Source organism: Scyliorhinus canicula, chromosome 16, assembly GCF_902713615.1.
Source record: "Scyliorhinus canicula chromosome 16, sScyCan1.1, whole genome shotgun sequence".
NCBI lineage: Eukaryota > Metazoa > Chordata > Chondrichthyes > Carcharhiniformes > Scyliorhinidae > Scyliorhinus > Scyliorhinus canicula.
This window is the reverse complement of record NC_052161.1, coordinates 16,855,359-16,870,029: the sequence shown is the minus strand read 5'-3', so window position 1 is coordinate 16,870,029 and position 14,671 is coordinate 16,855,359. Positions and strand designations below refer to the sequence as shown.

At 45.9% G+C, this 14,671-nt stretch overlaps 1 protein-coding gene across 2 annotated transcripts in view; it reads right to left on the bottom strand.

Annotated features, from left to right (window-relative positions):
* Positions 1-7,016: 7,016 nt before the first annotated feature.
* mxi1 (max interactor 1, dimerization protein) overlaps positions 7,017-14,671 on the bottom strand; it is an 82,259-nt gene continuing 74,604 nt past the window's right edge. For both annotated transcript variants that reach the window (XM_038822229.1, XM_038822230.1), the window contains exon 6: positions 7,017-14,167. In XM_038822229.1, the coding sequence (XP_038678157.1) occupies positions 14,004-14,167 (164 nt within the window). In that variant the 3' untranslated portion in view covers positions 7,017-14,003. The remainder of the gene's footprint in view (positions 14,168-14,671) is intronic.

Here is a 14,671-nt window from a genome sequence, read left to right as displayed (position 1 = left end):
CGGGTAAGCGTTCTCCAAGGCGGCCTTCAGGATGCGCGACAACGCAGAATCGCCGAGCACAAATTTATAGCCAAGTTCCGCACACATGAGTGCGGCCTCAACCAGGGCCTTGGATTCATGTTGCATTACATTCATCCCCCACCATCTGCCCTGGGCTTGGCCTGGGGAGGGGTGCATGATGGGGTTCACTTCCCGGTGTGTTGGGGCTCCGGGGGTGAATCGGGCATTTCTGCTTCGCTGGCGAGGGCTCATGCTCCCGTGGCCTAGAGATTGGCCTTCGTGTGGGCCTGGAAAGGCCCCATCTTTTACCTTTACACCCACAGGTTCTTCAGGATGCTGGTCCGGCTGAACACGTGGTTAGGCCGGGTCATGTGGACAGTGACTGGAGGAAACGATCACGTGGTTAGACTCCGGTGTAGGCCCAGTCCGGCCTACATCGGGGAAAGGATTCAGCAATTCACCTGGAGCAGGTAGATCACAAAGGTTTTGATGGGCCCTTAGACAGTTGCTGGGCAGGTTGGCCTCAGTGCTCAGGTGGTCGCTGTGTGGGTCAGCCCCGGTCCTCGGGTAGTTGCTGGGTGGATGGGCATTGGTCCTTGGGTAGTCGCTGGCGGGTGGGCCCTGGTCCTTGGGCGGTCGCTGGGTGGGTGGGCCTCGGTCCTCGGGCAGGCGCTGGGTAGGTGGGCCTCGGTCCTTGGGTGGGTGAGGAGGCGGTCCAGGGGCAGAATGTGGAGGTTTAAGCGGTGGCAGTCAGGGGCAGTGTCTTGAGCCTCGAGCCTTGTCCCAGGTGAGGCAAGGGATTCGGGGCAGTGTCGGTGGGGTCGGACCGGGTCGCGTCGGGTCGGATAATCTGGTCTAGCTCTTGTGGTTCGGAGGATCCCCAAACTGGTAAATAAACACGAAAGAGTATTATTATTGATTACATATGAAGTGGGAAAGAGTTTTAGTAAGTCGGAACGGTGATAAAAGAAAAGGGTGTATGGCTGAGAGCTCGCAGAGAGTCGCCATGCTCTGGCACCATTTTGAAATTTCCCTGCCCGAAGGACATACGGTGGAATCGCTGTTGGCCGACGTTGCACTCGGGACAGGCGATTGGGCGGCGAATCGGTTACGATGCAGATATCGTGGCAGGTGCCGATTAGATACTAAATCACAATACATTAGCACTTCGACAGCGGCATTAATACGTTCCGGAACGCACATACGGTAGACACCGTTTATATATCATTAGCGGGACCGACCAGGTATTCCCTGGGTTCACTCGCTTTTAAAAATCATGAAACTGGCATGATGGCTGCTGAGGGAGAGAGAAGGGGTCCAACATCGCCATGTTTGCTGATAGTTGTGCTGCTTCCCGGGGGTGGGGGGGTGTTGCCATAGCCCACCTCCCGCTACTGCCCCGGGCCGTGGGGGGGGTGGGGTGTACGGGCATGGAGCACCACTGCCGCAGCTGGCATTGCAGCCACACAATTGTGCACACCGCTAACAGCCCACTGAACCTAGTGTCATGGGTTGTATAGGTGTTCCCCCCCAGGACACTCCCCTGGGTGCCCTCTGGCCCCAGCCAACCCATCAACTGTAAGGGCGCGCTCCAGCACGATTGGTGCCATCCTTTTAGCTGGCATAAATGTATGTGGGGAGTGTAATGCATATTGCAGCTGTCAGTCTCCCGAGTGTCAATCACAGACCCGGCCAATCCTACACCGTTTTTCATTGGAATCGATTGCATTCCACACGGCACCAGTGCTATCCCCGCAACCATCGCAGAAGCGGTCCAGTTGTGGTACTAGTTTTTCTGTTTGAAAGTCCACAGATTCTGTGTTGGCGTCAACACTTAGTCTCAGAAACATTAGAATCCCGCCCATAGTATTTGAGAACAAAAAGTAAAGGAAAGCCGAGGGTCACTTGCCGGGGGCTGGCCCATAAAGGGATGGGGCTGATCGGCAAGGGAAGAGGGAGGGGAGCCCCCCTGACCAGGTTAGTCACGTGGAACGTGAGGGGGTTGAATGGGCCGGTTAAGCAGTCGCGTGTGTTCACACACCTGAGGAGTTTGAAGGCGGAGGTGGCTTTTTTTTGCAGGAGATGCACCTGAAGCTGGAGGATCAGGTGAGGTTGAGAAAGGGATGTGTGGGCCAGGTGTTTCACTCTGGGCTGGATAGGAAGACAGGGGAAGGGGGGGGGGGGGGGTTGCGGTGTTGGTTAATAAGCGGGTTGTGTTTGAAATGGGGAGTAGTGTGGCCGATCCGGGGGAGAGGGCGGGGGAAGAGATATGCGATGGCTAGTGTGAAGTTGGAGGGGATGCTGGTGGGTTCTGGTGAACGTTTATGCCCGAATTGGGATGACGTGGATTTTATGAGGAGGGTGTTAGGGAAGATTCCAGACTTCAGTTGATTATGGGGTGGGATTTTAACACGGTCATAGATCCGAGCTTCGGCCGGCTGAGTCCCAAGTCGTGTAGTGTGTCGGTGGTGAAAGAGCTGAGGGGTTTAATGGAGGTTTGTGAGGCCGAGGCGAAGGAGTTTCCATACTTTAAATACATGAATAGGATGGGAAGAGAGGGATATGGACCCCGGAAGTGTAGAAGATTTTAGTTTAGACAGGTAGCATGGTCGGCGCAGGCTTGGAGGGCCGAAGGGCCTGTTCCTGTGCTGTACTTTTCTTTGTTCATTGTTCTCCCATATGCACTGGATGGGCTCCCGGATTGATTTTTTTTTGTGTTGGACAAGACGTTGCTGGCAGGGGTGGCTGAGCCAGAGTGTTTGTCGATTGTCTTTTTCCGACAATACGCCGCACTGGGTGGATTTGTGGGTGCCCCGAGGGAGAGGGGGTGGGGGGGGGGGGGGGGGGGGGGGGGGGGGGGGGGGGGTTAGCACCTGCAATGGGGACTGGAGGTGTGGGTGCTGGCGGATTAGGAGGTATGTGAGCGGGTGGGGCTGTCATTTGGGGCTGCATGGAGCTGAACGACACAGGGGAGGTCCCAGCCACCACGCTGTGGGAGGCACTCAGCGCTGTAGTCATGGGAGAGTTCATATCAATTCAGGCACCTCGGGAGAAAATGGAGCGGGAGGAGAGGGCAGGTCTGGTGGGTGAGATTTTGAGGGTGGACAGGAGATATTCGGAGGCGCAGGGTTTTTGAAGGAGAGGCAGAGGCTCCAGATGGAGTTTCATAGAATTTACAGTGCAGAAGGAGGCCATTCGGCCCATCGAGTCTGCACCGGCTCCAGGAAAGAGCACCCTACCCAAGGTCAACACCTCCACCCTATCCCCATAACCCAGTAACCCCACCCAACACTAAGGGCAATTTTGGACACTAAGGGCAATTTATCATGGCCAATCCACCTAACCTGCACATCTTTGGACTGTGGGAGGAAACCGGAGCACCCCGAGGAAACCCACGCACACACGGGGAGGATGTGCAGACTCCGCACAGACAGTGACCCAGCGGGGAATCGAACCTGGGACTCTGGAGCTGTGAAGCAATTGTGCTATCCACAATGCCACCGCGCTGCCCAAAGTTTAGGCAAGTTTCGGCAGGGAAGGCGCGATGAGGCAGATGCGGAGGGGCAGTGTATGCGTACTGGGAAAAGGTGAGCAGAATGTTGGGGCATCAGTTGAGAAAGCAGGAGTTGGTGAGAGATCGACAGAGTGAGGGATGATAAGGCAAGGTGGTGATGAACCTGGAGCGGCTGAATGGGGTGTTCGAGGCGTTCTATCAGAGGCTCTATGAGTTGGGATTCTAACCAGTGAGGAGGGGATACGGTGGTCCCTTAATGGGTTTGAGTTTACCAAAGTGGAGGAGGGACTGGGGGTCCCAATTGGGCTGAGGGAAGTGATGGGTAGTATGGGGACGATGCAGGCACGGAGAGCTCCGGGAATGGAAGGGTTCCCACTAGACTTTTATAAAAGGTTTGAGGCGGACCTGGGGCTGGTGAAGGTGTTTAATAAAGTAAGAGAATGGGGGGCAGGGGAAGGTGAGAAACACCCCCCAACATTGTCCCAGGCTTCCATCTCCCTGATTTTAAAGAAGGATAAGGATCCGGAGCAGTGTGGGTCGTACCGCCTGATATCACTATTGAATGTGGGCGCCAAGTTATTGTCGAAGGTGTTGGCATTGTGAATTGAGGACTGTGTGCTGGGGTGACAGGTGAGGATCAGACGGGTTTTGCAAAAGGGAGGCAGTTGTCGGTGAATGGGAGGAGGTTACGCAATGTAATCATGATGCCTTCGGAGGGGCAGGAGGTGGAGGTGGTGGTGGCGATGGACGTGGATAAGAAGTTTGATTGGATGGAGTGGCCGTATTTGCTGGAGTTTGTGGATTGGGCCCAACTGCTATATAAGGTGCCAAGCGTGTGGACGAATTGAGTGAGTCCGGGGTACTTTGGGCTGCATTGTGGGACAAGGCTGCGGTGCCCGCTCTTCCCATTGCTTTTCACGTTGGAGATAGAGCCACTGGCAATGGCGCTTAGGGTATCGAGGGACTGAGTGGATGGAGGGGGGGTGGGAAGGAGTCCAGCACAGCATCTCACTGTTATTATATATGTCGGTCCTGGTGGACAGCAGAGGAGGTATCAATGAGATCCTATGAGCAATTTGGCCAGTTTTCAGGATACAAATTGAATATGGGAAAGATGGGGTAGTCCCGATTGAGGCCAGAGGGCAGGAATGAGACTAGGGGAGTTGCCGTTTAGGGTGATGGGGGTAAGTTTGTTATTTGGGTATTCAGGTGGTGCAGAGTTGGGCGCAGCTGCATAAACTGAATTTGGCCTCGGCTGGTGGAGCAGATGAAGTTGGAAGAGGTGGTATTTGCTGCCACTATTCGGGGCGGGGGGGGGGGGGGGGGGGGGGGGGGGGGGGTGGGGGGGGTGGGTGGGGGGGGGGGGGGGGCGGTTGCAGGCAGTGAAACTGACGGTGCTGCCGAGGTTTCTGTATCAGAAACTCCCAATCTTTGTTCCCAAGTCGTTTTATTAGGAATACGCAGATCTCTGGGTTCGTGAGGGGGGAAGACCACGCAGGTCCTGCAGGCTTTCTTGAAGTGGGGGGGGGGGGGGGGGGTTCTGGCACTGTCGAATACGATGGACGGTTATTGGTGGCGAATTTTGCTATGGTTAGGAATTGGGTCAGTGTGGGGGTGCATGGCGGCAGCATCGTGCAGGAGTACGTGTTTGAGGGCATTGCTATTGGCACATTTCCCGCCGGCCAGATACTCCGTGAGCCCAGTGGTGGTGTCAACCCTAAGGGTGTGGGGACAATCGAGGCAACATCTCAGACTGGAGGTGCCTCAGTGTGGGCGCCAATCTTTAATACCCATAAGTTTGCACCGGTTGGGCTGGATGCAAGGTTTAGGAGTGGCGACAGGCAGGGATTGCGCACTTTGGCGACTTGTTTATATTGGGCAAATTCACGGGGTGGGAGGACCTGGAGGAAGCGTATGACATGCCCGGGGGAATGGCTTCAGGGACCTGCGGGTGTGGAGCTTTGTAAGGAGGTGCCGTCCTTTCCTGGGGTTGCAGGTGGTGTTGTCAAAGGGCAAAATAGGGGAAGGGAAGATGTCAGACGTCTATAAGGAGCTGATGGTGTGGGAGCAAGCCTTGGTGGGGATGTTAAGTGTAAATGGGAGGAGCTGGCAGGGGAGGTGGGGGCTGAGACGTGGGCAGAGGCTTTGTGGAGGGTGAACGCAGCCTCGTCATGTGTGAGGTTAGAGGATAGGTGTGGGGTGTACGGTGGGAGGGCCCTGCGAATCACGTCCACAGGTTCTGGCTATGCCCGAGATTGGGGGTTTCTGGTTGGGGTTCTCTGGTGTGAGGTTTAAGGTGCTGGGTGTGGAGGTGGTTCCGAGTCGAGAGGTGGCGATATTTGGGGTTTTGGGGATCCAGGATTCCAGGGGGTGAGAGAGGCCGATGTTTTGGCCTTTGCTTCCCTGGTAGCCCGGAGATGTATTTTCCTGGGGTGGTGGGACTTGGAGCCGCCAAGGGCAGGAATGTGGGTGAGCGGATTGGCAGAATTCCTGGGACTGGAGAGGGTCAGGTTCGCGTTGAGGGGGGTCAGCAGGGGGAGGGGATCATCTGGCGATGGAAGCCGATTATTGATCTGTTTTAAGTAGGTTTAAAGGGTCAGCTGGGGGGGGGAGGGGGGGTGCGTTAAGGGAGTAGTGGGGTGTGGTTGTTTATTGAATAGTTTTATTCTGATTTTTTTGTATATGTGGAAATGCCTTGAATAAAAATATTTTCACAAAAAAATTCTGAAGATTGGAGAGACAAGGGCCGGGATTCTCCGGTATCCGGCGGGCGGGCCGTACCGGCGCCAAAGAGTGGTGTGAACCACTCTGGCGTCGGGCCGCCCGGAATGTGCGGAATTCTCCGCACCTTTGGGGGCTAGGCCGGCGCCGAAGGGCCCCGCGGTGCATGCGCAGGAGTGCCAGCATGTTCCCAGAACCGCTGCCGTGCTTCGTGCGCATGGGTTTTCTCCTCCACACCGGGGCTTTACACAGGCCGGCGCGGAGGGAGAGTGCCCCCATAGGCCCACCTGCAGATCGGTGGGCCCCGATCGCGGGCCAGGCCACCGTGGGGCCCCTTCCCTGTGGCTGGATCCCCCGCCCCAGGACTCTGCAGGCCGCTCTCAGAGCCAGGTCCTGCTGGTACAGACCTTGTGTAATTCACGCCGGCGGGAGTGGCCGAAAACGAGCAGCCACTCAGCCCATCGGGGACCGGAGAATCGCTGGGGGGGGGGGGGGGGGTTCACTGCTAACGACCCCCGACCGGCATGGCGCAATCCCCACCCCGGACAAAAAACCGCCGCCGGAGAATTCGGCAGCCGCCCCCCCCCGGCGATTCTCCGACCTGGCGGGGGGTTGGAGAATCCGCCCAAGATCTGGAGAGGAAGTGTTAAGATTTGTCTGAAATGCAGATAGCTCTTCCTTTTTCGTACTTACACAGTACGGTACATACTTTGCAGGTTAACTTGCATGTTGTCACTGTTCCAGTTAGATCTTAGCAATGCAGGTGGTACAACGAATCCAGTATTTCACAAAATGAAATTTTATTTTATGCTTTGTACAAGAGGTAAATAATAGAAGTTTATCTACACAGTTAAAGCAACTTTTAAAATCAGGGTAGCTTAGGAAACAAGTGTGCTATTTTTTTTAAACCAGCATGAATTCAGTCTTTACACACAAGCACGTTGGGTGTTCACACTGGGAATAGACAATCTACCTCAGACAATTTGTCTTCTTTTCCCTTGCAATGCATTCTACTTGAGACTTGCTACAAGCCTCATTTTTGTACACCTTGCAGCATGTGATTCAGGCTATAAATGGTAATCAATAATGAACAAACAAATGTTGAAATTATAAATAGCACCCACACTGACAACAGTGCCATTTTGATTTCAATCATCAATGAATATTATAGTTATGCCATTACTCATTTCAAGTGATTTTTAAAAAATCTGTATAGAATAGAGCTGCTCTCAAATATGTTAAAATCTAGAATTGAGCACTACTTCCTGCATTCTACAACAGCCTTGTGTGAGACTTGATCAGTACTTCTATTTATGGCCAAATAATGCTGGCTTTTGGAATCAAATATGCCCAGTTGCTAACTGGGAGAGAGGTGGTGGGGCAGAGGAAGAGGAAGAGCATGGTGAAGCTCTACCCAGATGCTTTTAGTAGATTAGAATGCACAAGTGCTGCTGTTTTTGCTGTGCTGCGTATAAACTACAATACTTGCTTTATAAGTACCCACTGCTTGAGATAAAAGCCAAAAGTATATTTTGTTAAGCTAATATAATTTGAAAACGCTACGTGAGATTTGGTAAGTGAAATCGGTTTAATAATAAGTTGGCAGGTTAGTGTGGATAGGCACAGTAATGTAGTTAGGGTAGGGGAAAGACCATTGACCTTAAAGTACACACCTAGTCTTAAGATTAATTTTTAAACTTTTTAATTTCACTGACTTTTTCTGAAATGGAACCATTTATAGTTAAAAGTGAGTTTACAAACACTCTTAAAATCTCTTTCTGCATAGATATATATTTAAGTCACTTATGAATAAGTACCACTTTCTAGAATGTTGTAGCCGTGAAGCTTTAAAGTTATGACTGACAACTGTGCATGCTCCAACAAGCCAAGAGACAGAGCTAGTAGTGCTACCTCATTGTTTTAAATCCAGTGGCAAATATTGCAAGTTTGAGACAAATTCTGTAGGTGCTACATGGCGATATTTCTTGATTTTGAATGGCAGGATGAAAATAATTTGTTTGAAAATCATGTTCATGGTAATTTGAACCAAGAGCGTTAGCGTAGTGTAAACTCTGATGACAGCACCGTCTCATAGGTTCCAAATGCAATTTATATACAGTGGGTATAGGTTAGATACAAATAATAATGAATGGCTAGAAACTTAATAGGTGGAGAAAATGCAGCCTGCAGTCGGGTGTATATCAACATTTTAAGTGTCAGGTTATTCAGTATTGAACTGTCAATTTCAAAGTACTTACGGAGGAACTAGGAATGGGGAAACAGGTGCCTTATAGCTTCTGTCACAATACATTTTCAATGATCAGTGTAGAGAAAGAAATTACTGTAAATCCTAATAAAAATTATCTTTATGCATTATTCCTCAACTGAAAGTACATTCTAACCATTGAAGGTAGGTTAAGTATCTCGAGAGATGGGAACAGAATCATGTGGACATGTTTGGGATAATTTAGGACAGCATCATGCAATGGTTCTTCCAACACCAATAAAGCATGCAAGTGAGTGGCAGTCTCTAGATGTTTTGATTGAAATAAACGAGTGATCTGCAGGAAAACTCAACTTAATAATATTTTGGGAGAAATTGTCAAAAGCAACTTGGCACGTTGTAGCAAGAATCATGTTTAACCAAGGGCCACTGAATTCTGTGGCATCTCAAGATCAATTTCAATGGTAAGGCAACCAAACTGAGGCAAAACAATATTGAAACTGCAGCATTGGGTATTTGAACTGTTGACGGTGCATAGAAGTTAGGCAACAAATGGGAATTCAAATACGATTTAATATATAGCTGAACTTTAGGTAATTAGTTATTGAATAATAAACAATGAAAATTTGAGCTGCTAATATGGACTCAAGTTTTAAGGAGCTGAGATTAATGAGGTTAAATAATTGCCAGGTACTTCATTTCATTTTGCAAACTTCACCTGCAAGTCAGTGAAATGCACAAGTGTAATACTGCTTTGATCAGTTTGTATTCTGGTGGCCAACTGTGATATATTCGAGGACCTGTCCCGTTTTACATTAAGAATTAACATACCAATTTTAAAATGGCTTCTATGATAGCATTTTGGGTGGGCTTTTCTGCTGTCTTTGGTGCTCTGTAGTGAGGGTGTGAAAAATTAATTTTTATTCTGAATAATAGAATTTACATTTATATTGTGTGTTTTGTAATTTCTGGACTTTCCAACGGTTAGATGACAAGCTAGTTAGGTGATCATAGGCTAGCAATTGCTGATACTTGCAATTTACTGAATTTGTAAATGGGATAGTTAATGTTGCAGGAAATCACTGAGCACTAGTGACCTCGTCTATAACATTAGATGATTAAATGTAACACATCCAGGCAGGGAGCCAAACATGAATGTCAAGGTCTGTACCTCACTATGGACTTGCATGAAAAGGGAGAATGCATGACTATTTTGTTAACATGAAGCATATATCTACTGTATTTGACCCAGCCTCCACTACTGGATGACTGGTACAGTTTTCAGGAATTGTGTCAGTGCTGTTTACTTCCCGAGTTTAATTTGAGAGCAATCCTGAGTATACGCATTTGTGCTTACTTCCAGACATGCAGGAAGGGAACCAATCAAGTTACTAGAATTTTTCAATAGTTTTTTTGCTACCCTTCTGCAAAAATGAAAGATGTGTTTATTTTCACTCTTAAACCTGGAAGATGTTTTTAAGCATCACTGCGGATTCTAAGATAATATGCAAGTTTCCTGCTGGCATAAATTCCCAGATGCAATGTATAACATTGGAGTGGAAAGCATGGGATGTCATTACATAAACAGAAATGGTAAGATCATGTGGATCTGTCCTAAAAGTCAAGGTGTAAAATGTATATACATGTAATTTTACCTGTTGAAAGTTTAACTTATCGAGCATGACGGGCACGATAAATGAAAAATACTCAATACTGCACCCACACTCGGAACTAGATATCCAATCTCCACAAGCAGGAATGCGTATGTTGGATGAATGTAACCAGATATAGTAATCAATTCAGTGTATAATCGCACAGGCCAACTGTTGCAATGAGCTGCTGTAAAACCAACGGCAGTTCCTGTATTTTAAAATACAGATACTTGCAGTAAGAATGGGGAGAGGGAGGTCAAAAATAATCATCTGAACTAAAACTGATTCTTCTTTGTAAGAAGGTGATGATCAATAGCAGTACAAAGCTCTGCTGACTTACTGAATATTAAATTCTGGTTAGCACCATTAACCAATTAGTAGTTTATTTTTTACTTTTGTTTGAGCTAATCAATTTAATCCATCATAAAACTAATGTACAACTAAACCCACAAAAAAAACACTTGGAAATACTAATTGTTTCCAAGTAACTATTGCTGGCTGTTACTGCTGAAAGATATCACATGTTCCTATATTGTCAAACTTTTACAGCATCATAATACTGTGCTGAAATAGCTTTTTGCCATATTACAGTAATGATTAAATTTAAGGCCTTTTTGGTACTATTATGCCATTCATTGGATTTTGTGTTCTCGCCTATAACTATGATAATTTTTTTTCAGTTCATTTCTGCCTAAATCCTAAACTGTAGAAAAGGAGCAACACAGTGGTTAGCACTGCTGCATCAGGACACCAGGGATCCGGGTTCGATCCCAGCCCCAGGTGACTGTTGGTGTGGAGTTTGCACATTATCCTCGTGTCAGCTTGGGTCTCACTGTGTAGGGTAGGTGGGTTGGCCACGCTAAAATTGCCCCTTAATTGGAAAAAAGAATTATTTAAAAAAAATCTTTATAGACAAAATTCCTGTTACCCATGATTTTGTTGCAACAGTTGTTTATGAGAGTACACAGTAACTGGATCTGGTTAAGTGGCCTATTGAGAGATTTGAATATACATATTAAAACATGTAACTGCTGCACTGAAAGTGACTTTTGACAAAATTCAAAGAACTGCTCCAGCATTACTGAATGCTCAACATTCAAAGTTGTTAAGTCATATTACTAAAGTCAAACTTCCAACAAGAACTCTAGTAATAGGAACTGAATCTGACAGTCTTGGCTAATTTACCCTTTAAGAAGATTATGGTACTGTACAACTTCAACTGCAAAGAGCTTGGATGATAACCAGGTTTATTTCTAAATAACCTTGACAAGTGAGAGAAAGAAGCCTACGACTTGTAGGATTTTGGTCAATGCAATCAGATACAGGCAATATCTATAGGATATGTCTCATGTTGTAGACGTGTGGAAGTTGCTGTACATTAAATGTAACCTCAGACATACACAAGAAATCTGTTGGTCTATCAGCACAAACACACTAGTCAGTCACAGGATTCTGTAGCTGAGTGTTCTGGTAAAAAGCTGCCTTTCGTTTTACATTCAGGTTCTGCTCACTTCTTAAAAAAAAGTGGCAAAAGAAGTCAACAAAAAAAACTGCATGCTATAAAATACATCAAAGCTGCCAGATGTGCATATTGGCCACAAGAGCTTGATAACTAACTAAATCAAATAGGGTTGATAAGAATAGTAAATATACACTACCAAGTAGCAATTTCAAATTTTGCTATTATTGTGTCCCAAATAAGTTATTGAGTAGCACCAGAATTAAATTCTTGCCTGTTTTAGATATTTTTAGTTCTGAAAATACCATTAAAATTTTTCTGTTTCCCCAAATGTGAAGGGCTGGATTTTCCGCCCCACCACATTTCTGCCCCAACGTAATTCTCCGCTACACTGGCCGGTCAATGAGGCTCCCACTGTGGGGCAGCCCCACGCCGTCGGGAAACCCCCAGGCGCCGGCAAAACAGAGAATCACGCTGGAGGAAAATCCCGCCCGAAATTCTTTTGGCTTCCTTTCATGGCTTTAATTTGGAACGCTACAGAAAACACATGCAGTACATAATATGCCTTGCCTTTAGTGCAATTTGATGTATTTCGGCAACATTGTTTTTGTAATTACTTATACTAGCCCAAAATTAGATCTAATTCAGATATTCTAAATCCAAATTTCAAAACTCTAAGATTAATCTGAAGTTGTCAAAGCAATAATAGCTTGGAGTTACATTTGGAGTTGGAAACCATCTAAATAAATGTTGAAATGATCACTTCCAATGATCTACGCTACACCCATCAGAAAGATCTGTGCTTGGTTCCTGACGGAACAACTTTGTAATAATAGCATAAAATTGAAGGTTGTTTGATTATATAGAAGTGCGTTTTGTTCAACTGAAAAGTACTTATTTTTGAGAAATGATGATTTCCCAAATTGTTTACTAACTGATTTTAAAAGTGCAGGCTTCTAGCACAGAACCCTCACCCATCAAGTGCAGATATTGGCAAATCATGGGTGTATGCCCCACGATTTTTGGTCAAAAATTTTTAATGGGTGAAACACTGTGCAATTCACCTGCAATTTCCTGATATGCACTTCAACTCTAGGAGCCTTGAAGCAGTGATCACAAAAGATCCAAGTCACATCTTGTAGAAAGTAGAACGAGCAAGATTTTTAAATGCAAAAGTGGCCTAATTTTTCTTCTTTAAACAAAAATTGGAATATTTCTGATTTAAAATTAGCTGGTCTAGAGCTTCAGCTATGGCAAATGTTAAATTCAAACACAAGAGAACCTGCGCCTAATCAAACCTAGTGGTTTTAAAATTTCAGTTTAACAAGATGTACCTTTAAATATGCAGGCTGTAGACCTGAATCTATTTCTAATACTTTTATTGCTGACACCAACATATGATTTTGCCATAGCAACAATAGAACCTTTCACTTCTCTCTATATGTATACCATTAACAGCATGCTACATTGTGCACACATGTCAACAGCTAAAACAGATATAAAGCTTATAGGTTTCTATTCCTGCAAAGCTAATTTAATAACTTTATTGGTTTGAGGGCTTCAAGTGCTTCTGAAGGGGATAGAAAGGTCAGGGTTATGCTTACAGTAATCAGGTCAATCTACTGTAGAACCAAGGTTGGAGTGAGGCAAAGAAAAAAAGATTAAGATTGAACTACTTTTAAGCTGCTCTGAATACATGCAGGGACAAATAGATAAGAGACGCTAACTCGTGACAACACAATGTACAACTTAGAAGGCACAACATCAGCACAAACAAAAATAAAAACAAAAGGAGAAAACAGTCCCTAAGATTTAACTTCATAAAACTGGGAGCATCAAAAGGGACTGAGATACACTTTTTGTTTCTTTCACACCAAATAAAATCAGCCATAGTTTACCAATTTGGTAAAATGTTCTTCATCGATCTCTATTTCGGGTAGTTAATTTTTTTTTTACAGTAAACAGATTTTTAAACAATCTGATTGGTGAGGTCCCCACAAAGAGAAAATCTCTTCAGGTTTTATAAAGGAAATGAAGACCATCAAGTGCAGGTTAGAAACAATCTGTCAGGAAGTCAAACTTTCTGGCATTGTTCAAATCACATCAGAACTCTGGGCTACACAATAAGATGCTCTTCAGCTTAAAAGTGCAATATTTAAAAAAGGCTTGTATTTTCCAACTAAATTGACACTAATGGATTATCTGCGAATACACAAAGAAACAATCTGAATAGTGGTCATGCTTTGTAGCCACAATGCTATGCACTTTGTCCTATTTCTTTCCTCAAAACAATGCAATTGCCTTGTGCATTAGTATTGTAGTACAAGTGCATGTCCTTAACCTATTATTTTTCCACGAAAGTCCAAAGCTGAAGTAGCTTGTCATATTGTGATCCCTCAGATATATCTGCAGGTAGCTTCAGAAACATCCTGACTATATCGATGAGGACAGCTTTATGCTGCAGCTGGAGTAGCCTTCATCGCTGCCAACACTTTGGAGGCTGCTGTGGTCGTCAAGGTCGCTGATGCTGGAAGTGCTAATATCGTCCATGTCTCCATGGGAGAACTCTGTGCTCTCAACATCCACCTCAATCTCTTCTGGAAGCAAGCAAAGGCAAAGTCATTAGCAATATATCAGGTAATACTGTCAGATACATTGAATTGTTTTTGAGATTTAAGTTATAGTAAAATAATTTTATAGGTTTGTTGTTAACAAGCTTATACTTTGCATTATGGAATAATTTTAGAGGCTGTGCTCAAGGCATAGAGTCTGGCTAGACAGAAACATGCGAAAAGTAAGCCTAAAAACACTGCAGTGCCAACCTGTCCTGTGTCCTCCCATTTCCAATCCAGCTATGCTCAATACCAAATTGCTTCATAAAACTACCCCTTTTAAATGGATCCCAATTCCTGCTGGGCATACATACACAGGAAGAAAAATAGATTCTTGAGGCTAGTGCTCTTCCTAACACAGTATATTGCAAGTCACATAGCTGAATTATATCTAAAATCCAAAACATACATGCCACTTTGGCGTTATCATTTCATCCACAAAAGAGCCAATAGGCATAATAATACAAATGCATGACAAAAAGTACAATA